General features: G+C 44.4%; 1 protein-coding gene and 1 long non-coding RNA gene across 3 annotated transcripts in view; one reads left to right on the top strand and one right to left on the bottom strand.

The window, feature by feature from the left end:
* Positions 1–24,365, top strand: part of LOC307225425 — a 61,378-nt gene that overhangs the window by 8,272 nt on the left and 28,741 nt on the right. The window lies entirely within an intron of this gene.
* On the bottom strand, positions 429–23,671 carry LOC307224982 (DNA excision repair protein ERCC-6-like). 2 transcript variants are annotated; one of them, XM_079992476.1, is made up of 3 exons: positions 23,628–23,671; positions 5,538–5,635; positions 429–3,342 (listed from the first exon to the last, which is right to left on the bottom strand). In XM_079992476.1, exons 2-3 carry the CDS (start codon positions 5,591–5,593, stop codon positions 1,212–1,214), a joined length of 2,187 nt encoding a protein of 728 aa, XP_079848602.1. In that variant the 5' UTR covers positions 5,594–5,635; positions 23,628–23,671; the 3' UTR covers positions 429–1,211. The 2 variants fall into 2 exon arrangements, with proteins under 2 accessions (XP_079848602.1, XP_079848601.1); XM_079992475.1 differs by lacking the exon at positions 23,628–23,671 and having other exon boundaries at positions 5,538–5,700.

Raw genomic sequence — 24,365 nt, forward strand, 5'->3', positions numbered from 1 at the left:
AGGTCTCCTTAGAAACCTACACTGGCATTAAGAGATTAATCATTGTTATGTATTCAGTGGTCTGTTTGACTGAGCTTGAGTCTGGACTAAGGATTCTGAGCCCATGTTCTGATTTGATACATGATATCCAATCACAGAACATTTCTGGATTTGGGCCTCTGCCACTGGCCCTTAAACTCTGAGTCGTGATTCGCAGCTTGGAAGTTAGGCAGCCAATCACATTGGGAGTGGGAGTGGCCCCGGCCTTCAGAAATATATATAAGCAGTTGCTTTGCCCCGTTGTCCAGTTTTGTTAGTTCAATAAAGGTTCTTGCAGTTATCAATGTGTCTTGCTTCATGGGAACCCACCTACACTTCAATCATTATGAAGATTGCCCCCTAAAACAACCCTATCCCCTCTTCCAATAGCCCCAAATAATGCTCTCAACTCCCATATTGGCTTTTTAATTTGAAAAACTTTACTACTAGAAAAGACAGTTAAAGATGCATCTAAGTTTATGCAAGTAATTATTTTTAACAAGTGCTCAGAAGACAAATAGGAAGAACCCCAAAGAGCCATTTATTTCACTTTCTTGGGGCTCGTTTCATTTCCTCTCCCGCCAGCTGGAGAAAGGTAACTCCAAACAATTATATCCAGTCACTTATTGAGCTAAATGTGCTCCACTGCGTCTAATACAACATTTGTCCCTCTCATTTCCTTTTGAAGAGAAACAGTCATGGCTGATCCTTGCTAAACTTTGCGGAGTAACATGCAAACTATTACCTGGAACTAGAAGATTGTTCAGCTGCCAGCCATTCCTCCACTGAAGTCTACTCGTTCTTTGAAAGGGAAAATTGCAGCCTTGAACCGAGAATATATTCTCATCCTCCATTTTTCTGTGTGGACGCTGGTTTCTAATAATGCCCCAATAACACCCAACGAAGTTCACTGGAAAACCAACAGGAGAGTCAAATAAATTACTGGGACAAGGTGAGCTGTGGAAATTTGGCACCACCAAAAATCACCGTGGGGGAGGTACGTCTTTGGCTGCCCCTTCCTGAAGCAGGCCGACCAGAAATGAGTGAAGTCGAAAGCAAGTTGGTTGATAGAAAGGTCTCTGGAGGGGCAGAAAAACAGATGTCTCTTGCTCAACTCCGGCAATCGCCAAAGTCCTACAGCAGCCGGCCTTCCCGGTAAGACAAACATTGCAATAAAGATCTAGGGAAGGCCTTCAATTACATGGAAGACATCTTGACGGGCGTTTCTGCTGTCTCGCGTCTACGAGCTGAGACTCCAGTTGCACCAGTTCTTGGGCTTTCTGGACCCTGTGCTCGATGTACTGATGGGCCTCCTCGTCTTCCGGTTGCTCCTCGTGAGCCGTTTCACGCGAGTACATCAGGTCATGATCTGATATGCCGAACATGTGCAAAGAGTGGAGATACGCAATGTGCTCGTCCAGCTGCAGGTCCGAGTTCCTTTGGTTGGCGTGCAAAGACTGGAGCTGCAGTTGTGTCACCGAGCTCCTGGTATCTTCCAGTGTGAACAGTTCCCTCAGCTCCTGCTTGGTGAAATACCTGTAGGGATTCTTCTTATCGCCCGTGCCCTGCCGTATGAGCGAGTCCTTGAAGACTTGGCGCCGGTAGATCCTCTCCTCCACCGTCCCACAGGTGATGAGCCTGTAGATCACAACGTTCTCCTTCTGCCCGATCCTGTAAGCCCGGTCGACGGCTTGGGCATCCGTGGCGGGGTTCCAGCTGGGATCAAATATCACCACACGGGAAGCGGCAGTTAAGGTGAGCCCAACGCCGCCCACCTGCGTGGTCAGGAGGAAGACCGAATAGCCTTTGTCATTCTGAAACGTGCCAATCCTCTTCTCCCGCTCCGCTAAGCAAGTCACCGTCCCGTCGATACGCATCACCTTAAAACGCCGATGAGTCAAGATGCATTCTATGATATCGAGCATTTTCCTCGACTGGGAGAACACGAGAGTTTGGTGCCCTTCTTCCCGCAGATTCTCCAGCAGCGCCAAGAGGAACCTCAACTTGCCGGACTCCTCGATCAGAACCTGACTGGGCACGTGTTTGATTTCCCGGGTCATGTCAGAAACGGCCCCAGCTTCCCCTTCCTCTTGCTCAGAGTAGCTCGAGACCTCCAAGCCGAGCTGGATGCAAGCTTGCGCCGACAGAAGTCTGGGGTGATCACAGAGTTTCTTCAGGACGGTCAACTCAGCCAACGGGGAACGAGTCGTCATTAGCAACTCCTTGATATGGTCCAAGTCGAGGAAGTTCCTATAGATCTCTTCTTGCATGGGCGCTAGGTAAACCCACACAATGAAGTCGTTTTTCCGCGGGAGAGACGGCATCTCTAGGACAGCAGTGCTGTTCTCCTCTCCCGGCGAACAGCTTTCTCGTTCTGAGCTCAGGGTCTGTATCGTGCCTTTACTTCGCCGCAAGAAATACGGCTGAATGATGGTCATCAGGTTCTCGGAGATCTTAAGGCCTAGGGCTTTTTCTCCGGGAGTTGCGTCCTTCTCCCGTGCCTTGGTGATGGGGTTTTCATACTCCATCCGGAAGGTTTTGGCTGTGCCAAGCAGTGCCCCCTGGCAAGCAAAATCAAAGAGAGCCCACAGCTCTCGTAGGTTGTTCTGCACTGGCGTCCCTGTGAGGAGGATGCGGTTTTTGGCGGGGATGGCATACACCGATTTGGTGGTTTTAGCCGACGGCGATTTAATCTTGTGCGCTTCGTCCAAGATGATGTAGTCCCAGACGAACTCCTGCTGGTCCGAAGTGGACAGCTGTTCACAGTTGGCCAAGATCATCTGGTACGAGGTGAGAAGGACCCCCTTTTTGTTCTGCACCCGTTCCAGGTTTTGGCGCCGTTCCTTCCGGCTAGTGCCGTGGAAAACCTTCACCCGGATTCCCGGGGCCCACTTGACAAACTCTTGCACCCAGTTGTTAACCAAGGTAACTGGCATGATGAGTAGCACGTGCCTGACCAGGTTGGCATCGAACATCCCTGAAAGAAAGGCGATGATCTGGATGGTCTTTCCCAAGCCCATGTCATCGGCCAGAATGCCACCTTTCCTTCCATCCCGGAAGAGACTGTACAAAAAGGCGACACCTTCCTTCTGATGCTCAAACAACTTGTCATGTATCTCCTTGTACAACAGGAGTCCACTCCGGCAGACGTCCACATATTCATCCGACTCCTGATCCAAATCCAGGGTCACCAACTTCTCCTCCAGGTTTTTGATGCACCCCTTCAGACGTTCGCTGGGCTGAATTTCATCAGCCTGGCTGTAAAGTTTGAGGGATTCCTCCAGATTTCCGTTCATGGATTCTTGCTCTGCTTGGGTCATGTATCTGCAAAGCACAACATAATGACTGTTTAGAAGAGCAGGTGGGGGGAAACAAAAAAATCGGGGGCTGCCAGTCCACTTTCTACAGGGATGGAGGACCTTTCTAGCTCCGCAGGCCAGAGTTTACTGGTAAGCAGGGATGTCAATCACCTGACATCACAGGCGCAAGGTGCTTTGAAGTCCCCAAGTTGGGACTTCAAAGCACCTTGCAAGGAAGGTGTTTTCCTCTATTTTAGCAGGGGTTTCCATTGAGACCCTTTTCCTGAGCCAATCCTGCTGAACTAAGCAGGATTTAACCCCCACTCACCGACTGATAAGTGGAGATTAAATCCTGCCCTGTTTGGCTATGCACCCCTGTTCCCTGATTGGAACAGGCAAGACAGGATCCAAGTCTGCCATCTCACCTGTCAAATGACATCACAACCCATGTCAGCTGGTGGGTGTGGTTGGGGGAGGGGAATGGTCTTTCAGGACAAATGGGACCCCCTGGTTGTTATTGTTTAATTATACAGTGGTACCTCGGGTTAAGTACTTAATTCATTCCGGAGGTCCGTTCTTAACCTGAAACTGTTCTTAACCTGAAGCACCACTTTAGCTAATGGGGCCTCCTGCTGCCGCCACACTGCCAGAGCCCGATTTCTGTTCTTATCCTGAAGCAAAGTTCTTAACCTGAAGCACTATTTCCGGGTTAGCGGAGTGTGTAACCTGAAGCGTATGTAACCTGAAGCATATGTAACCTGAGGTACCACTGTACATTGAAATGGAAAATGTGTTTGTATGTATGGCAGGGAAACCTCGATTGAGGTAAACTAGAAATATCAACAACCTCAGATATGCAGATGACACAACTTGGATGGCAGAAAGTCAGGAGGAATTAAAGAGGGTGGAACAGACCAAACCGCAGACATGCATCCCATAAAACGTCCAGATGGTCATCTAGTCCATCCGCTTGCATTGCAGGAATCTTTTGCCCAACATGAGATTTGAACCCACAACCCTGAAATTGAGAGTCTTGCACTCTCTACCGACTAAGCTCTGCCTTACACCAAGTCAGACCATTGGCGCATTAGGATTAGTACTGTCTACACTGACTGGCCCATAAAGAAGGCTGATCGCCGAAGAATGGATGCTTTTGAATTCTGGTGCTGGAGGAGACTCTTGAGAGTCCCATGGACTGCAAGAAGATCAAACCTCTCCATTCTGAAGGAAATCAGCCTTGAGTGCTCACTGGAAGGACAGATCCTGAAGCTGAGGCTCCAATACTTTGGCCACCTCATGAGAAGAGAAGACTCCCTGGAGAAGACCCTGATGTTGGGAAAGATGGAGGGCACAAGGAGAAGGGGACGGCAGAGGACGAGATGGTTGGACAGTGTTCTCGAAGAGACCAGCATGAGTTTGACCAAACTGCGGGAGGCAGTGGAAGACAGGAGTGCCTGGCGTGCTCTGGTCCAGGGGGTCAAGAAGAGTTGGACACAACTAAACGGCTAAACAACAACACCACCACTGACTGGCAGCAGTCCTCCAAGTTTTCAGGAAGAGCCTGGGAAATCGAACCCACGACTTTCTGCATGCAAGGCAGATTCTTTCTTTTTTAAAAGTTTTTTCTATACTTTTCAAATTTATACATTTCATTAATTTTACAATCATTTTAACTTCCTTCCCCCTCTTTCTGTGGTTCCTTAATTTTTTTTATCTTCTGCATATCCAAATTCATTCAATTAGCTACTTTAAATATATACTCTTAGGAAACTGCAGGTTATTACAATAGTCCTGCCAATGTTTTTATCTGTTTGCAATTTATCTGTAAATATTCAATAATTCAAATTTCCATTCTTTTATAAAAAGTTTGTTATCTTGATTTCTTATTCTTCCAGTAAGTTTCGCCATATCTGCATATTCCATAAGTTTTTGCATCCATTCTTCCTTTGCTGGGACCGTCTGCTTTTTCCCATTTTGGGGCAAGTAGCATTCTTACTACTGTAGAAGCACACATAAATATATTTCTATACAATTTAGGTAGTTCTGTCCCTATAATCCGCAAAATTATTTTGCATTCCTTTGGGAATGCAAGGCAGATTCTCTACCAATGAACCACGGCAATTCCCTAGAGTTCTTACGTAAGCCCTCCCTCGCAGGCCGAAGTAACACAGGGCAGACACTGGTTTGTCACCCGAGGGAGAATTCGGACTGGACTCTCACCTTTGATACTGCTCCACCTCCCTGCGAGACGTTTTCTTCTTCACTACTGTCATCATGATGCTGTGGAACCAGCCAGCAAGAAATCCGATCTAGCAACCCTGGAAACAAAGGAAAACAAGAGGCGAGTAGGGTGGGAAGGATGGGCGAACTGAGAGTCTTAAAAGTACCGACTTAGAAATTTGGTCAAAATTGAAGCTTTCCTTGTTGGGTCGAATTGCAGCTATAAAGATGAATGTATTGCCAAAAATGTTATTTTTGTTTCAAACTTTGCAGATCGTGGACAAGATGGATTGTTTCAAGAAGTGGCAGAGAGATATTTCTAAATTTGTCTGGCAGGGCAAAAAGCCCAGAATAAAATTTAAAATATTAACCAATGTGAAGGAAAGAGGGGGGTTTGCCCTGCCAGACTTTAAACTTTACTATGAATCAGCGGGTTTCTGCTGGTTGAAGGATTGGCTGCTTCTTGAGAACACTGACATTTTGGACTTGGAAGGTTTTAACAATGCTTTTGGATGGCATGCATATTTGTGGTATGACAAGGTTAAAGTGCACAGAAATTTCAAACTTCATATTGTCAGGAAAGCATTATTTAATGTCTGGATAAGGTACAAAGACTTATTGGAAAATAAGACCCCAAGGTGGTTGTCACCCATGGAGGCAAAGGCTCTGAAAAAACTTAATATGGAGGCCAAATGGCCAAAATATTGGGAGATATTAGAACAAGAAGGAGACAAATGGAAACTGCAGAGTTTTGAAAAATTAAAAGATAAAGTGCGAGATTGGCTTCACTACTATCAAATAAGAGAGGCCTATAATGCGGACAGAAAACTGGGCTTCCAGGTGGAAAAATTGAAACTGGAGACAGAATTGTTAGAACCTAAAACTAAGATTCTCTCAAGAATGTATAACTTGCTGTTGAAATGGAATACTCAGGATGAAACAGTTAAATCAGCTATGATTAAATGGGCACAGGACATTGGTCATAACATTATGTTTGCTGACTGGGAAAAGTTGTGGACCACCGACATGAAGTTTACGGCATGTAATGCATTAAGAGAAAATATTATGTAAATGATTTATAGGTGGTACATGACCCCAGTGAAGCTTGCTAAAATTTATCACCTGCCTGATAACAAGTTTTGGAAATGTAAAGAAACTGAGGGTACATTCTTTCACCTTTGGTGGACGTGCCCGAGGATCAAGGCTTTCTGGGAGATGATATATAATGAACTGAAAAAGGTATTTAAATATACCTTCCCTAAGAAACCAGAGGCCTTTCTCCTGGGCATAGTCGGCCAATTGGTGTTAAAGAAAGATAGAACGTTTTTTATGTATGCGACAACAGCAGCAAGAATACTCATTGCAAAGCACTGGAAGACACAAGATTTGCCCACTTTGGAAGAATGGCAGATGCAAGTAATAGACTACATGGAGCTGGCAGAAATGACTGGCAGAATCCGAGACCTGGGAGAAGAAGCGGTGGAAGAGGACTGGAAGAAGTTTAAGAACTATCTGCAGAAATACTGCAAAGTTTATGAATGCTATAATGATGTTGGATATAAAAATAATATGGCATTAGTGATACAGTGTTAAAAAATATGTAAAAAATGTAATAGAAAAAGGGTGGGAAAATAAGATTATATTATGTCAAAAGTAAACAATATGTTAAAGGTGTTTAATTATAAGGAGGAAAGATTGGAGACATAATAGAAGTGATTATAATAATTAGAAATGAGTTTTGAAGGAGGGTAAGGATTTTCTGTATCTGATTGGACAAAGAGGAGGTGTGAGGAGGTCAAGAAAGAAAGTTTTGTAAATGTGAGTTTAAAAACTGAAGTTCTTGTTTTTAATTTTCTTTTCTTTAATCAATCGATGTTGTTTTTGTTGTTCTGTACTGTTTTGATGTTTCTTATGTTTTTGGAAAAATAAATAAATATCTTTTTTTTAAAAAAAAGTACCGAGGGTGATGTTGGAAGTGTAAAGAAAAAAGACGGCACTTTTTTCATATGTGGTGGGAATGCAAAATAATTCAGAATTACTGGGAAATGATTTGTAACGAAACAAAAAGAATGTTTAAGGTAAAGGTAAAGGGACCCCTGACCATTAGGTCCAGTCGTGGACAACTCTGGGGTTGCGGCGCTCATCTCGCTTTATTGGCCGAGGGAGCTGGCGTACAGCTTCCGGGTCATGTGGCCAGCATGACTAAGCCGCTTCTGGCGAACCAGAGCAGCGCACGGAAACGCCATTTACCTTCCCGCCGGAGCGGTACCTCTTTATCTACTTGCACCTTGATGTGCTTTCGAACTGCTAGGTGGGCAGGAGCAGGGACCGAGCAACAGGAGCTCACCCCATCAGGGGGATTCGAACCACCGACCTTCTGATCGGCAAGTCCTAGGCTCTGGTTTAACCCACAGCGCCACCCATGTCTCTAATGTTTAAGGTAACCTTTGCTAAAAGTCCAGAAGCATTTTTATTAGGCATTATAGGTCAAGACTTGCCAAAAGAGAAGAAGAAACTTTTTATGTATGCTACAACGGCGGCTAGGATGCTGCTAACTCAAAAATGGAAAAGTGACAAGATACCAACTAAAGAAGAATGGAAAGAAAACTAATGGATTATGCTGAAATGGCGAAACTAATTGAAAGATTAAGAGGCTAAGACAATAGAGACTTCAAAAAAGATTGGGAACCATTTATGTTGTATCTACGGTAGACCTTCTGGGATATGATATATAATGAGATGAAAAAGATGTTGAAATATACATTTTTTTAAAAAACAGAAGCATTTTTACTTGGTATTATAGGTCAGGACATTAATAGGCAAGATGTTAAATTGTTCTTATATGCAACAACTGCGGCAAGAGTATTGTTAGCCCAGAAACAAGAAGAAATTCCGAAGAAGAAGAATGGACTATGAAGAATTGGACAAAATGACAGGAAGGATTCGAAACCTGCGGGACCAGAGATTTACAGAAGATTGGAAGAAGTATATGAATTATTTGAAGAGCAACTGTAATCAACAAATCACGCTAGAAGTTTTGTAAGGAGAAATATACGAAGCGTTACAAAGTAGAAAAAGATAGAGATATTGGTTATGAATTTGAAATGTAATAGGGAAGATAAGAAATGCTTACTGAGAGATTAGACAGGAAAATTTTCAGACAGGATTGATGGAAGTAAAAAAAAATGAATACGATGTAAAAGTAGGTTTAATTACTGTTGAAAATGATATGTTAAAAAACTAATAACAAATTTATATATATATATATAATGTTGTATCTACAGAAACATTGTAAAGAAACGGATTCACTAGAAGGATTTGACTAAGCACTTACAACCAACAAAAAGAATACAGAAAGCATTTAATTTAGAGAATACGATATTAAGGTACAATAAAATAAGCAGGCGAAGTTAATATACAAAAAACGAGAAGAGGAAGCTGAGGGAAGTCGTGGGGTGCGTTATTTGGTATCGTTCTTTTATTTGATATGATTGTGACAAAGATAAAAATGTAAAACTTAATAAAAACTATTTTTTTTAAAAAAAAGTACCAAGGGTGCAGGGAAGGAAAGCAGCGTGCGAAATAAGAGGCAGCGTTGTGCAGTGGTTAGAGTGTTGGACTAGGGCCTGGGAGAGACACGGGTTCAAATCCCCACCCAGCCACGATGCTCAGTGGCTTGGGCCAGTCACTATGTCTCAGCCTAAGCTACCTCACAGGGCTATTGTGGGGATTAAATGAGGAGTAGGGCTTTGGGTTAGACCACAGAGCCTAGGACTTGCCGATCAGAAGGTTGGCGGTTCAAATCCCCGCAACGGGGTGAGCTCCCATTGCTCGGTCCCTGCTCCTGCCAACCTAGCAGTTCAAAAGCACATCAAAGTGCAAGTAGATAAATAGGTACCGCTCCGGCGGGAAGGTAAACGGTGTTTCCGTGCGCTGCTCTGGTTCGCCAGAAGCGGCTTAGTCATGCTGGCCACATGACCTGGAAGCTGTACGCCGGCTCCCTTGGCCAATAAAGCGAGATGAGCGCCGCAACCCCAGAGTCGGCCACAACTGGACCTAATGGTCAGGGGTCCCTTTACCCTTTAGGGGAAAACCATGTGCTGGAAATGCAACAAAGGAACAAAAGGATCATTGCGAAATGATGATGACAAAATGCCAAAATATTTTAAGTATTGAAATGGAATTAGGAAATGTATGTTACACCGAGGGAAGAGAAACATCGTGAAAGCAGGAAGGAAGTCAACTTTAAAATTTGTCTTAAATTTGAATTAGTTTGGTGTGGATTTGTTAAATTGATTTGAAAAGCGATAAAAATCGTTTGGCAAATTCAATAAAATTATAATTGCAGCTGGAAGATCTATGCCTACTATCAGAGAAGGCAGAAACCACCCAGGTTTTGGTAATGATATATTGAATGATGATAGGAGAGTTGGGTTTGAAGACAAAAAATCAAGATTTCAAATAGATTTAATAGAAAGCAGAGGCAAAACACTATCCAAAATATATGATTTGTTATTAGAATAGTATATGAAAGATGAAGAAGTAAAAGAAGCAATGATAAAATGGGCCATAGATTTTGGGCATAATATTGAATTGGATGCTTGGCATGAGTTATGGAATGTAAACATGACATTTACGGCGTGTACTGCCTTAAAAGAGAATTTAATGAAAATGATTTATAGGTGACATCTAACACCGGTAAAACTGGCAAAAATGTACAGGATGAAGGGAAAAAAGATGTTGGAAATGCAGAGAGGCAGATGGACACTTATATCACATGTGGTGGATGTGTGATAAAGTTAAGAACCTTGGGGAATCGATTTACAATGAACTTAAGAAAATACTTAAATATACTTCCCAAAAAAAAACCAGAAGCCTTTTTGCTGGGGTTGATGGGGAAGGAAATTAAGAAAGTAGATTTTTTTTATGTATGCAGCAAGAAATATGCTTGACCAAAACTGGAAATTGCAAGAAGTTCCTACTACTGCAGAGTGGCAGACAAAAATGAGGAGTTATGCAGAGTTAGTTATGCAGGATTCGGGACCAGGATGATCAGAGGTTTCAAGAAAGTTGGGAGTAAATTTATGGTGTATATAAAAGATAACTGTAAAACCTTAAAGATACTGGCAGGACTGAAATACAATGTATTTCTTACAATGTATGGCAGATATAAGGTTAAATAAACAGAATACGCGATATAAGAAAATAAAAGATACTCGCTGAAGGGATGGAAGTTACAAGCTCAGCAGAGCTAAAATATTTATATGATTTATTGTACTGTACTATAAAATTTTGTATAAAGAAAATAATAAAAAAATATTGGGGGAAAAAGAAACCACCTAGGTTTTAAGCGGTGGCTATAAACCACACCCTTTCGGGCGTCCCCTTTGCAGAACCAGCCCAAAGCCACTTAAAACTGGGGCTTTTTTTAAGAAGGTGATTGCTTTAAGATTGATATAAGGTAAAAAAGTGAAATATAGGAATGTGAAGAAATTGGTAAAGTGATATGGAAGTCTGTTAAAGGGAGGAAAGGAGGTCGATGCTTTATTTAAGCAATGTTTTAAGTTACAAATTCTTTGATTTTTGATCCTGAAATGTAATGAAATATGGAAAACTTAATAAAAATTATATTTTAAAAAACACACACACAAAAAAAACCTGGGGCTTTTTTCTCTTCTTACCAGCACAAATAATTCTTCTTCAGGTTAGTCGGGGGAAGAGGAGGAGGAAAAGGAGAATAAACTGTGTCCTGAGAGGTTTGGATATCTGGGTGGAAAGAGAACTCTGTCCAGTCTGCAGCAATCTCATTCATTTGCAGCTGTGCACAAACTTTGGCTAGAATGACACCCCTCTGGCCCAATGAGAAGTTGGGAGGAGGGAGGGAAAAGGTAAGGTACCTTAGCAATCCTGGCCACTCTCTCCAAAGAATTCTGGGAGCTGTAGTTTGTTAAAATGGTGCTAAGACTGGTTAGAGGAGCCCCCTGTTCCCCTCCCGGAACCTCAATTCCCAGAATACCTTGTACTTGTTAACCTGCTCTGGGAATTGTAGGAGCGGCTCCTAATAACGTTCAGCACCTTTAACAAACTACAGCTCCCAGAATTCTTTGCGGGAAGCCATGACAGTTTAAAGCGGTATTGTAGCGCTTTAAATGTATGGTGTGGATGTGGCCTTGTGGAGCTATGATTCTTTGAGTGGTTTAACCAGTGCCGGATTTACGTATAGGGCCCCACTCTCTTGGGGGCCCCAAAAAAATTTAAAGGGGAAAAAACTGGATGTATATTTCCAAAATATAAGATGAAAAAAACAAAAAATAAAACCTACGTACAGCAACAGTGTTTTGTGTTGTGTTGGCTCCTATGATGCAAGTCATGGGCCCCACCTGCTCGCCTGCTCCCTAAAATATTACTGCTTTGCTCATTTCTATATATTGTTGTTGTTTAGTCGTGTCCGACTCTTCGTGACCCTCTGGACCACAACACGCCAGGCACTCCTGTCTTCCACTGCCTCCCGCAGTTTGGTCAAACTCATGCTGGTCTCTTTGAGAACACTGTCCAACCATCTCGTCCTCTGTCGTCCCCTTCTCCTTGTGCCCTCCATCTTTCCCAACATCAGGGTCTTTTCCAGGGAGTCTTCTCTTCTCATGAGGTGGCCAAAGTCTCCAGGATCTGTCCTTCCAGTGAGCACTCAGGGCTGAAATCCTTCAGAATGGAGAGGTTTGATTTCTTGCAGTCCATGGGACTCTCAAGAGTCTCCTCCAGCACCAGAATTCAAAAGCATCCATTCTTCGGCAGTCAGTCTTCTTTATGGTCCAGCTCTCACTTCCATACATCACTACTGGGAAAACCATAAAAAAGGTAAAGGTACCCCTGCCCGTATGGGCCAGTCTTGACAGACTCTGGGGTTGTGTGCCCATCTCACTTAAGAGGCCAGGGGCCAGCGCTGTCCGGAGACACTTCCGGGTCACGTGGCCAGCGTGACATCGCTGCTCTGGCGAGCCAGAGCCGCACACGGAAACGCCGTTTACCTTCCCGCTGGTAAGCGGTCCCTATTTATCTACTTGCACCCGGAGGTGCTTTCGAACTGCTAGGTTGGCAGGCGCTGGGACCGAGCAGCGGGAGCGCACCCCGCCGCAGGGATTCGAACCGCCGACCTTTCGATCGGCAAGCCCTAGGCGCTGAGGCTTTAACCCACAGCACCACCTGCGTCCCTGGGAAAACCATAGCTTGAACTATACGGACCTTTGTTGGCAAGGTGATGTCTCTGTCTAGGTTTGTCACTGCTTTTCTCCCAATAAGCAGGCGTCTTTTAATTTCGTGACTGCTGTCACCATCTGCAGTGATCATGGAGCCCAAGAAGGTAAAATCTCTCACTGCCTCCATTTCTTCCCCTTCTATTTGCCAGGAGGTGATGGGCCCAGTGGCCATGATCTTCGTTTTTTTGATGTTGAGCTTCAGACCATATTTTGCGCTCTCCTCTTTCACCCTCATTAAAAGGTTTTTTAATTCCTCCTGACTTTCTGCCATCAAAGTTGTGTCATCTGCATGGACTGGTTGCATGGCAACATATGCAAATAATAATAATAATAATAATAATAATAATAATAATAATAATTTATTATTTATACCCCGCCCATCTGGCTGGGCCTCCCCAGCCACTCTGGGCGGCTTCCAAAAGAATATTAAAATACTATGATACATCAAACATTAAAAGCATCCCTGAACAGGGCTGCCTTCAGATGTCTTCTAAAAGTCTGGTAGTTGTTGTTCTCTTTGACATCTGGTGGGAGAGCATTCCACAAGGAGGGCGCCACTACCGAGAAGGCCCTCTGCCTGGTTCCCTGTAACTTGGCTTCTCGCAGTGAGGGAACCGCCAGAAGGCCCTTGGTGCTGGACCTCAGTGTCCGGGTAGAACGATGGGGGTGGAGACGCTCCTTCAGGTATACTGGACCGAGGCCGTTTAGGGCTTTAAAGGTCAGCACCAACACTTTGAATTGTGCTCGGAAACGTACTGGGAGCCAATGTAGGTCTTTCAAGACCGGTGTTATATGGTCTCGGTGGCCGCTCCCTGTCACCAGTCTGGCTGCTGCGTTCTGGATTAGTTGTAGTTTCCGGGTCACCTTCAAAGGTAGCCCCATGTAGAGTGCATTGCAGTAATCCAAGCGGGAGATAACCAGAGCATGCACCACTCTGGCGAGGCAGTCCACAGGCAGATAGGGTCTCAGCCTGCGTACCAGATGGAGCTGGTACACAGCTGCCCTGGACACGGATTTAACCTGTGCCTCCATGGACAGCTGTGAGTCCAAAATGACTCCCAGGCTGCGCACCTGGTCCTTCAGGGGCACAGTTACCCCATTCAGGACCAGGGAGTCCTCCACACCTGCCCGCCTCCTGTCCCCCAGAAACAGTACTTCTGTCTTGTCAGGATTCAATCTTCAATCTCCGCCATCCATCCTCCAACCGCCTCCAGACACTCACACAAATGGCTTGAGATACCTATTCGGTCCATAAATTACCATATAGCATATATTCAACACAAAAAACAGCAGCAATTTGTTGTTGACAAAGGGCAGCTGGACATATAAAGGCCCCATTACCTTCAGTAGCTTAGGGCCTCATCAAACCCAAATCCGGCCTTGGGTTTAACTATCACTCTTCACGGGGAAATGTAGGGATTGTCAGGCTCCGACCCTAACAGGTCTCGAGTGCCAAAATATCTTGGGCCAGCCCTGATCTGGAAGGCCATGGGTTTTCCATCCCTGGTGGTTTCTGCTAACCACGGTTAAAAATCCACACCATGGTTTGGGCTTCCAGCAGACAAACGATGGTTTGGAGCCGCTTCCTTTCCCTTCTGTTCAACGCTTAGCTTCCTCAGGGCAGAAGTTTCCTCTTTTCTCTACGGCAAAACCATCACCTAAAGCAGAACCAGGGTCCTAATCTGTGGCTTGTCAATGATGGGTTAATTCATTTTTTTTTATATAAAATATTTATTAAGGTTTTACAAATAGAGACATACATACATTCAACAAAGAAAAAAAGAACAAACATAACCAAAACATAACCAAAAAAGCAAACATAGCCAAAAATGCAAAAAAGATACACAGAAAAATCAACAAAAAATCATCAAAAAAACATACTGAAAAACATAAAAAAGAAAAAATCCAACTTTTAGCTTTATACTTATTTAACTCTGTTTCTTGACTTCCTCACGCCTCCCCTTTTTGTGTTCCCATTTACCCAGTCAAATTCAGCAAATCCTTACCCTCTTTCAAATTTCATTGTTAATTATATAATTTAACCTATTATGTCTCCGATCTTTCTTCTCTTTTTGGTTCGTTCTTGCCTATTCCTTATAACTTAATCACTTATACCATATTGTTTAGATTTGACATAATATGACTCTAGTCTTTCACCCTTTTAAATTCATTTTTGCATACTCTTTTTAACTTTGTCACTAATGCCATATTATTTTTATATCCAACATCATTTTAACACTCATAAATTTTGCAGTGTTTCTGCAAGTAGTCTTTGAACTTCTTCCAGTCCTCTTCCACCGACTCTTCTCCCAGGTCTCAGATTCTGCCAGTCATTTCTGCCAACTCCATAAAGTCTATTACTTGCATCTGCCATTCTTCCAAGGTGGGTAAATCTTGTGTCTTCCAATGCTTTGCGATGAGTATTCTTGCTGCTGTTGTTACATACATAAAAAATGTTCTATCTTTCTTTGGCACCAATTGGCCGACCATGCCCAAGAGAAAGGCCTCTGGTTTCTTAAGGAAGGTATATTTAAATACCTTTTTCAGTTCATTATAGATCATCTCCCAGAAAGCCTTAATCTTTGGGCACGTCCACCAAAGGTGAAAGAATGTACCCTCAGTTTCTTTACATTTCCAACACTTATTATCAGGCAAGTGATAATGGTTAATTCAGACTGAACCGCAAGCTGCAGCTAGCGCAAATTGTGCTCTGCTATCCTGCCTGGGCCGCCCCTCCAAACCATGGTTTGTTAGCTAGCGTCAGCCCAGACACAAAGCCGAATGGTTTGGGGTTACAAACCATGGTTTGGCATCGTGGTTCCACACACGCTAAACCAGGATTTCTCAAACTTGGGTCGCCAGCTGTTGATGTGGGATTTCAACTCACATCATCCCTGCTGGTGATGCAAACAGGTGGCGGGAACGTTCTTTCATATGTGGTGGACTTGTAAAAGGGTAAAAGAGAATTGGGAAATTATCCATAATGAATTGGGAGGGGGGGAATGTTTTAAAGTACTTTCCTCCGCCAAAACCAGAGTCCTTTCTGTTGGGGATAATTCAGATTGAAACTCCGAGGTGTCAAAAAAAAAGAAAGAAAAAAAAAAGGTTATTTATGTATGCAACAACCGCAGCCTTTGTTTTGTTAGCCCAAAAATGGAAAACAAGCAAGGTCCCAAATAAAGAAAAATGGCAACTTAAGTTGACAGAATATGCACAACTTGCAGACTTAACATAATAAGAGAACAAGAATAACAAACGTTTAAAGATGATTGGAAAACGTTTATTGAATATATGGGAAATAATTGTGTACAGCTGAAAACACTGGCTGCTTTAAGATAAATTCACCATTGTAAATAACTTTTTATGGATGCAGTAATGGAATTCTGAAAGGTATAGTTTTTGTAAAATTTATGATATGTAAAATGACCTAGGAAAGAGAAGAAGGGAAGTCACTGATATTTTAAGGATGTAAAATGAGTACTGTATTTTAAATTGCAAAACAGATATATATCTATCTCTCCCATCATCCCTAGGTAGCAGAACCCAGTGGTCAGGGATAATAGGAGCTGAACTTCAACAATAGCTGGAGACCCTGCACTAAATCATTCAATAACATTTGAAGCAAATTCCTGCAAAGAATCCTGGGGCCTGTAGTTTGTGAAGGGTTGCTGGGAATTATAACTCGGTGAGGTGTAAACTACAGTACCCAGAATCCTTTGAGGGGTGGTTCTGTTGTTGCTGGACTTAAAGTCCCCATCATCCGTGACCACTGGCAATGCTGGCTGGGGCTGCTGCCAGTCTGAGTCCAGTAGGTGCCCCACCTAATACAAGGCTTTCTGTCCCTTTAACAGAGGTTTGAGCTGCAACAATTAGCAGGTGTTGGCGATTATCTTTAGTCCCCTTGTGCCAACAAACTGATTTATGCAGATCAGGTGTATTTTAAGGACACAGAAGCAGTCCATACCCATTTGTTTTTCCTCCCCATGGTCAGCTGGCAACACCAGTAAGCAAAAGTGGATTGTGTCAAATGCAAAGTTACGTTTCTTTCTGCTGAGTTGCAGCTGGAATTAATGATGCAAGGGTTAGCCCAAAGGGGGGAAAGAAATTAGATCAGCTTGTTCAGGGAGTATTGGTTGCAGATTTTTTAAAATGTGTAAATAGTTGTTTTTTATTAATGTAACATCAAAAGTACAGACACAAAGAAATGGTAATGAAAGTTGCAAAATATCAGAGCACCGCAAAGGTTATATTTTCCAAACAGGGAGAGAGCAGATAATGTAGAAAAATAAAAGCAGCAAAACACACCAAGAGAGCCAATTTCTCAATATGTTGGGGAGAGTTTAGTGTATCTGAATTTGGCACGTAAAAAATGAACTCCCACAAGAGTAAAAACATTCTAGGTTTTCGTTACCCTTAAAAAGGTAAAGGGATCCCTGACCGTTAGATCCAGTCGTGGCTGACTCTGGGGTTGCAGCGCTCATCTCGCTTTATTGGCCGAGGGAGCCGGAGTACAGCTTCCGGGTCATGTGGCCAGCATGACTAAGCCGCTTCTGGCGAACCAGAGCAGCACACGAAAATGTGGTTTACCTTCCCACTGGAGTGGTACCTAGTTATTTACTTGCACTTTGTGCTTTCAAACTGCTAGGTTGGCAGGAGCTGGGACTAAGCAACGGGAGCTCACCCTGTTGCGGGGATTCGAACTGCCAACCTTCTGATCGGCAAGCCCAAGAGGCTCTGTGGTTTAACCCACAGCGCCACCCGCGTCCCTCGTTAACTTTAGAAACGCATAATTTGTGAGTTTTTTCTCTCTCTGCAATAGCCAGAGTCCACATATTTATATACAGTGGTACCTCAGGTTAAGTACTTAATTCGTTCCGGAGGTCCGTACTTAACCTGAAACTGTTAACCTGAAGCACCACTTTAGCTAATGGGGCCTCCTGCTGCTGCTGCGCCGTTGGAGCCCGATTTCTGTTCTCATCCTGAAGCGAAGTTCTTAACCTGAAGCACTATTTCTGGGTTAGCCTGTAACCCGAAGTGTATGTAACCTGAAGCGTATGTAACCTGAGGTACCACTGTTCTGCAACACCAGTCCTGCAGTATCTTTCGTTTCTGGGTCAAATAAGTTCTTACTGCAGCCAGCATCCATGGAGGACGTTCCTTGGATCGGAAAATGACCGCTTTATCACCTTGCAGGTTCAAAAGAGCAAGCCGGTTGCAGATTTTTAACTAGTGGCCCTTTTAAGCCTCAGTCTCAGGGTCTGAACTCAGCAACCCTGATAAACAACAACATTGCAAGCTCAGAATTGGAAAAACAGGAAACTCGTTTTGTTCATCTCAGTGGAAACCAAGAAGCGTGACTGCCAGGTTGACCATCTCCTTAGCAAACCCATTGACTTTGCGGCGAACTCTCTGACTTTCCAAGGGTTGCTGAGCAGGTAGCTGCTTTTAACACCGTGTAACACATTTCTGAAACAGGCAGACACCTGCGGGTATCGCATAACACCTGTATTATCTGTTTTAAAACAAGAATTAAGGTCACTCGGTTTAAAAATTGCCCAGGAGGCAGTCCAGGCTAATGATAGCTCAATCAGGGTGCAGATCTCAGCATGGAACCATAGAGTTGTCAAGTTGGGAGGGACGCAAAGGACAATCTAGTCCAACCCTCTGCAGTGCAGGAAAATGCTTGTTTACAAAGCTATTGTACTACCAACCTTACTGTATGCTTGTGAAATGTGGACCACTTATAAACGCCACCTCCAGCTCCTAGAAGGATTCCATCAACAGTGTCTCCGAAAGAATTTACACATCACTTGGGAGGACAGGCGAACTAATACCAGTGTACTGGAAGAAACATAGATCACCCGTGTCGAAGCAATGATTCTTCAAAATCAACTTTGTTGGACTGGTCATGTTGTGCGGATGCCTGATGATCGTCTTCCAAAGCAACTACTCTATTCCCAACTTAAAAATGGAAAGCGTAATCCAGGTGGTCAACAAAAAAAGGTTTAAAGACTCTCTCAAGGCAAATCTTTAAAAAATGTAGTATAAACACCAACAATTGGGAAACACTGGCCTGCGAGTGCTCCAGTTGGAGAACAGCCTTTGCCAAAGGTGTCATGGATTTGAAGACACTCAAACCCAGTACGCAAGGGAGAAACTCGCTAAGAGGAAGGCACGCTTGGCAAATCCACACCGTGATCAACTCCTGCCTGGAAACCTATGTCCCCACTGTGGAAGGACGTGTGGATCCAGAATTGGCCTCCACTGTCACTTACAGACCCATTGTTAAAACCGTGTTTATGGAAGACAATCTTACTCGGCTACGAGGGATCGCCGAAGAAGAAGAAGAAGAAGAAGAAGAAGAAGAAGAAGAAGAAGAGGAGGAGGAGGAGTTTGGATTTGATATCCCACTTTATCACTACCCTAAGGAGTGTCAAAGCAGCTAACATTCTCCTTTCCCTTCCTCCCCCACAACAAGCACTCTGTGAGGTGAGTGGGGCTGAGAGACTTCAGAGAAGCGTGACTGGCCCAAGGTCACCCAGCAGCTGCATGTGGAGGAGCAGAGACGCAAACCCAGTTCCCCAGATTATGAGACTACCGCTCTTAACCACTACACCACACTGACTCAAGAAGGTGGGGCTCAAAACAATGACCCTGAGATTAAAAGTCTCTACTGACTGAGCTATAGCATGTTTTACTAGGGAGCAATCAAAGGGTTGCTTAGGCCAAATACACACCATATATTCAATGCACCATGATGTCACTTTAAACAGCCATTACATGTTTGTTCTGGGTGCCGAGAGTTGCTGAGAGACCCCGAGTCCCCTCAAAGATCTACAATTCCAGGAATTCCACATGAAGAGGGATTGAACTGGGTGGGAATTTCTTCTGGAATCGGCCTCGAGCCCCAATTACCATCCTCACCTAGTCTGCATCAGCTATATTTCGTAAAATTTGTTTGTAAAAAGAACCCCAAAGCGGTTTACAAAAAGACAGAGCAATAAAATCGAGGAAAATTTGCAATACCTACTTTTAAACATACAAAAACTAAAATACTAAAACCAGTTAAAATGACCTTCGCTTTCTAAACACCTGGGTATATAGCTGTCAACCATCCCTTATTTGGTGGGAAACTCCCTTATCCCAGCGCTGTGTCCCGCTGCTGTCCCTTATTGATGATGTCCCTTAAATTTCCCGGGTTTCAAAGGAAGCAGCTCCTCTCCCTCCCTCCCTCCCTGCCGGCCAGGGAGGAGGGAGGCTCCAACTGGGTTGCTTGGCTGCGTTGTTCACCCAATAAGGAGTCTAAGAACGACTGGGGGGTGGAGCTTGCATGCTTTTTGCCGATCAAATCAGCCGCATTGCCTGGGGACTCGCCTTTGTTCAGCGCTTCCCAGCGGAGAGGTGACGGTGGTTTTCCTTGCTGCATCCCCTTTGCCGGGTTGCTGCGCTGTGGGAACCACCGCTTGAGGCTTCGTTTGGCTTTCTGCCTTTGGCTCGGAGGGGCTCAGAAGTTAAACATACCTGTGCTCTGAAAATCCCTTATTTTGGCTGCTGGTCCCTTATTTTCAAATCTGTAAGTTGACAGCTATGCCTGGATAGGCTTGTCTAAACAAGAATGGCTGGGGAAACCCAGCCAGATGGGCATGGAATAATTAATAATTATTATAAGAATGTTTTCAGCAGGCACCAAAAGGAGTACAATGAAGGGGGCCGCTTGATCTCAATAGCTAGGGAGTTCTGAAGTGTAGGCGCCACCACACTAAACAACTGCATTCTTACCAATACGGAGCGGGTATTATAAGGCACGTGTGGTAGTACCGATTCCACTGATCGAAGAGGGTATTGAAAGCACATTCCTGCCAAAGAAACCTGGGAACTGTACTTTGTTGAGGGCGCTGGGGGTTGTAGTTCTGTGGGGGTAAACTACAGTTCCCAAGATTATTATTTTTAAGGGTGTGTGTGCTTTCAATTACTTCTTTCCATATTGCATTTATACTCCACCTTTTTCTCCAGGGAGCTCAAGGGGGTGTACCGGGTGGTCCCTCTCCTCATTTAATGCCCACAACGACCCTGTGAAGTAGGTTAGGCTGAGAGGCAGTGCCTGGGCCCAAAGGTCACCCAGTCAGCTTCATGGCTGAGAGGGGATGTGAACCCTGTTCTCCCTGGCCCTAGCCCAACACCCTAACCATTACACCACCATTGATGTGTTCAGCCTTGGTAGAGTTGTGGATATTTCCAGTCTCCATTCCCGCACGACACCTCACTGCCCAAGGGTTTATGGCTGCCTAATCTCTTCCCCCAACCTCAGATATGCAGATGACACAACCTTGATGGGAGAAAGTGAGGAGGTGTCTCTTCCGCAAATCTATCAAGGAATTAGGGATAAGTAACATTTTAATGAGGGTGAAAGAGGAGAGCGCAAAATATGGTCTGAAGCTCAACATCAATAAAACTAAGATCATGGCCACTGGTCCCATCACCTCCTGGCAAACAGAAGGGGAAGAAATGGAGGCAGTGAGAGATTTGACTTTCTTGGGCTCCATGATCACTGCAGATGGTGACAGCAGCCATGAAATTAAAAGACGCCTGCTTCTTGGGAGAAAAGCAATGACAAACTAGACAGCATCTTAAAAAGCAGAGACATCACCTTGCCAACAAAGGTCCATATAGTTCAAGCTATGGTTTTCTCAGTAGTGATGTATGGAAATGAGAGCTGGACCATAAAGAAGGCTGATCGCTGAAGAATGGATGCTTTTGAATTCTGGTGCTAGAGGAGACTCTTGAGAGTCCCATGGACTGCAAGAAGATCAAACCTCTCCATTCTGAAGGAAATCAGCCCTGAGTGCTCACTGGAAGGACAGATCCTGAAGCTGAGGCTCCAAGACTTTGGCCACCTCATGAGAAGATAAGACTCCCTGGAAAAGACCCTGATGTTGGGAAAGATGGAGGGTGTAAGGAGAAGGGGACGACAGAGGACGAGATGGTGGGACAGGGTTCTCGAAGCTACAAACATGAGTTTGACCAAACTGCAGGAGGCAGTGGAAGACAGGAGTGCCTGGCGGGCTCTGGTCCAGGGGGTCACAAAGAGTCGGGCACGACTAAACGACTAAACAACAACAAATCTCTTCCCCGCGTTTCGCACTGGCTGCCCCTCCTCGCTCTCTGCCTGACCTCCTTTCCCCATAGCTGCCTGCTGACATACCACAACTCACTTCCCTCCCCTTCAGACCTGCCCTTCCTTTTCCCCTTTTTTCCATGGGGGTCTGGTTTCAACGCTTGCTGAAATCAGAGCGGGCCGGCTTCACGTTTCACCTGCGGCCCTCGCTTCCAGCGCACTGCAGGAGAGGAGAGATTTGCCTTTCTCAGACAGGTGGAATAGACACTTTCACATATATAGATCTTATGCATAAACTGATTAGAGAATGAACTGATCCACTGGGTCTTCTATTTTTGTTGTTGAAATCTACAATTCAATACAATGAATAGTATATATTATTTTTTCAAACGTACAGCCGGTTACATCGTGTGTGTTTATTGAATATGTTTCACGTAACCAGAGGTTTGTTGTTGTTTTGCGCATGGTTAAAATATCTATTGGCTGCCCATCTACAACCAAGCCAGGTTCAAGGTCCTTGTATTAATTTACAAAATACAGCAGTACCTCGGTTCTCAAACTTAATCCGTTCTGGAAGTCCATTCCAAAACCAAAGCGTACCAAAACCAAGGCGCGCTTTCCCATAGAAAGTAATGCAAAACGGATTAGTCCATTCCAGACTTTTAAAAATAACCCCTTGGGTTGCAGCGCTCATCTCGCTTTATTGGCCATACAGCTTCCGTGTCATGTGGCCAGCATGACTAAGCCGCTTCTGGCGAACCAGAGCAGCGCACAGAAACGCCGTTAACCTTCCCGCCAGAGTGGTACCTATTTATCTACTTGCACTTGACGTGCTTTTGAACTGCTAGGTTGGCAAGAGCAGGGACTGAGCAACGGGAGCTCATCCTGTCGCAAGGATTCAAACCGCCGACCTTCTGATCGGCAAGCCCTAGGCTCTGTGGTTTAACCACATTGCCACCTGTGTCCCAGCTTAGCAAGTCTACTTGGAGTTAAATACCATCTGTTGATCATTTTCAGATAGTTCTCCTTCAAAGAATAACATGCTGTGAACTTCAAACCACTCTACCAAAGTTTCCCCCAGTGATTCAAATCTATATTATGTCCTATATTTCCTTGGCCATTGTGTCATCCCCAGGCCTGGGCAAGGAACCTAGGTGCCTGCTTCATTGAGACACGGAAATGGTCCTTCTCATCAGCCGGTAGCGCAGGCTGGATCGGGAGGCTATTAATAGCCCTCTGGTCCAAATCCGTCTCGTGCTGAGCTCCACCACAGCCGCCCGTCGGTCTCGGGTGTCAGCTGAGTTCCATCAGAGGTGTCTCGTCCAGCCGCCCATGTAGCAAGGCTGGCGCCTGGTATCGCGTCAGGCAGAGATGAATAGCCGGTCGCATGTGCTTCTGAATTCCTCCCAGGCCCCCTGAAGTCTGTGGGCCACATGGGAGAGAGAGAAGGAGCCGGCATGAATCTGGCACATGGATGTCTCGGGTGCAGACATGCGTGTGTTCAGGCTGAGCACGAGCTTAGGGCATCAAGAGAAAGGGGCACCACAGAAATCTTCAATTGCCCGTTTTACTATGGACCATACGATGCACCTGAACCAGGTTCCACAAAAAGGTTCCCACAATAAATGAAAAAATTGCAGACATACATGTATATATACAAAAATAATAAATAATAGAGATTAATGATATATGGTTCATTTCCATTTTGAACTACAGTCGTACCTCAGCTCCCGAATGCCTTGGGAGTCAAACGGAAGTGAGTGTTCTGGTTTTTGAATGTTCTTTCGGAAGCCGAACATCCGACAGGGCTTCCATGGCTTCTGATTGGCTGCAGGAGCTTCCTACAGCCAATCAGAAGCCACGCTTTGGAAGGCGAATGTTTTGGAACTTCCGGAACGGATTCTGTTCAACTTCTGAGGTACTCCTGTAGATATATACGGAGGCACCAAAATCCTAGCGCTTAGGGCCTCTAAAGTCTTTCTCCATCCCTGGCTAATAATAATAATAATAATAATAATAATAATAATAATAATTTATACCCTGCCCATCTGGCTGGGTTTCCCACTCTGGAGGTCATACTCCTGAGTAGGTTCAGTTCCCATTTAAAAGTGAGCCTATCTCATTCCAAAACAATGTAGAGAACTGAGACACAGGCGTCCTTCGAAATCTGCACTTCTCTGAATTTTGTTATTCAACCAAGGAGTGTGCAAAACAACCCACATATTCTAGTGTATTGCATGCATCTAAAGGCATCCAATAAAACTTGTTAGGAGAAATTGCTTTGCAAAAAAAATGTGCAAATTGGGGAAAAATGCATACAAACAGGTGTATATTAGGAGAAATTCATTCAAAACCTTTTCATTTTTGTTAAGGTCACAAGCTGATGAGGAAATGTGGAGTAATGAATATTGGAGGGGAGGAATCAGAGTCCACATATGGGGAGGAGACTTGGTTTGGTTA

The sequence above is a fragment of the Podarcis cretensis genome, assembly GCF_951804945.1.
Source record: "Podarcis cretensis genome assembly, chromosome: 10".
Classification (NCBI taxonomy): Eukaryota; Metazoa; Chordata; class Lepidosauria; order Squamata; family Lacertidae; genus Podarcis; species Podarcis cretensis.

What these genes read in the sequence shown, in the direction of transcription:
- LOC307224982 (XM_079992476.1), bottom strand. Translation starts at nt 5,593, where the DNA reads ATGATGACAGTAGTGAAGAAGAAAACGTCTCGCAGGGAGGTGGAGCAG. An exon ending in GAGGTGGAGCAGTATCAAAG is followed by an intron (nt 3,343 to 5,537) that starts GTGAGAGTCCAG and finishes TGTGCTTTGCAG; the next exon opens with ATACATGACCCAAGCAGAGC.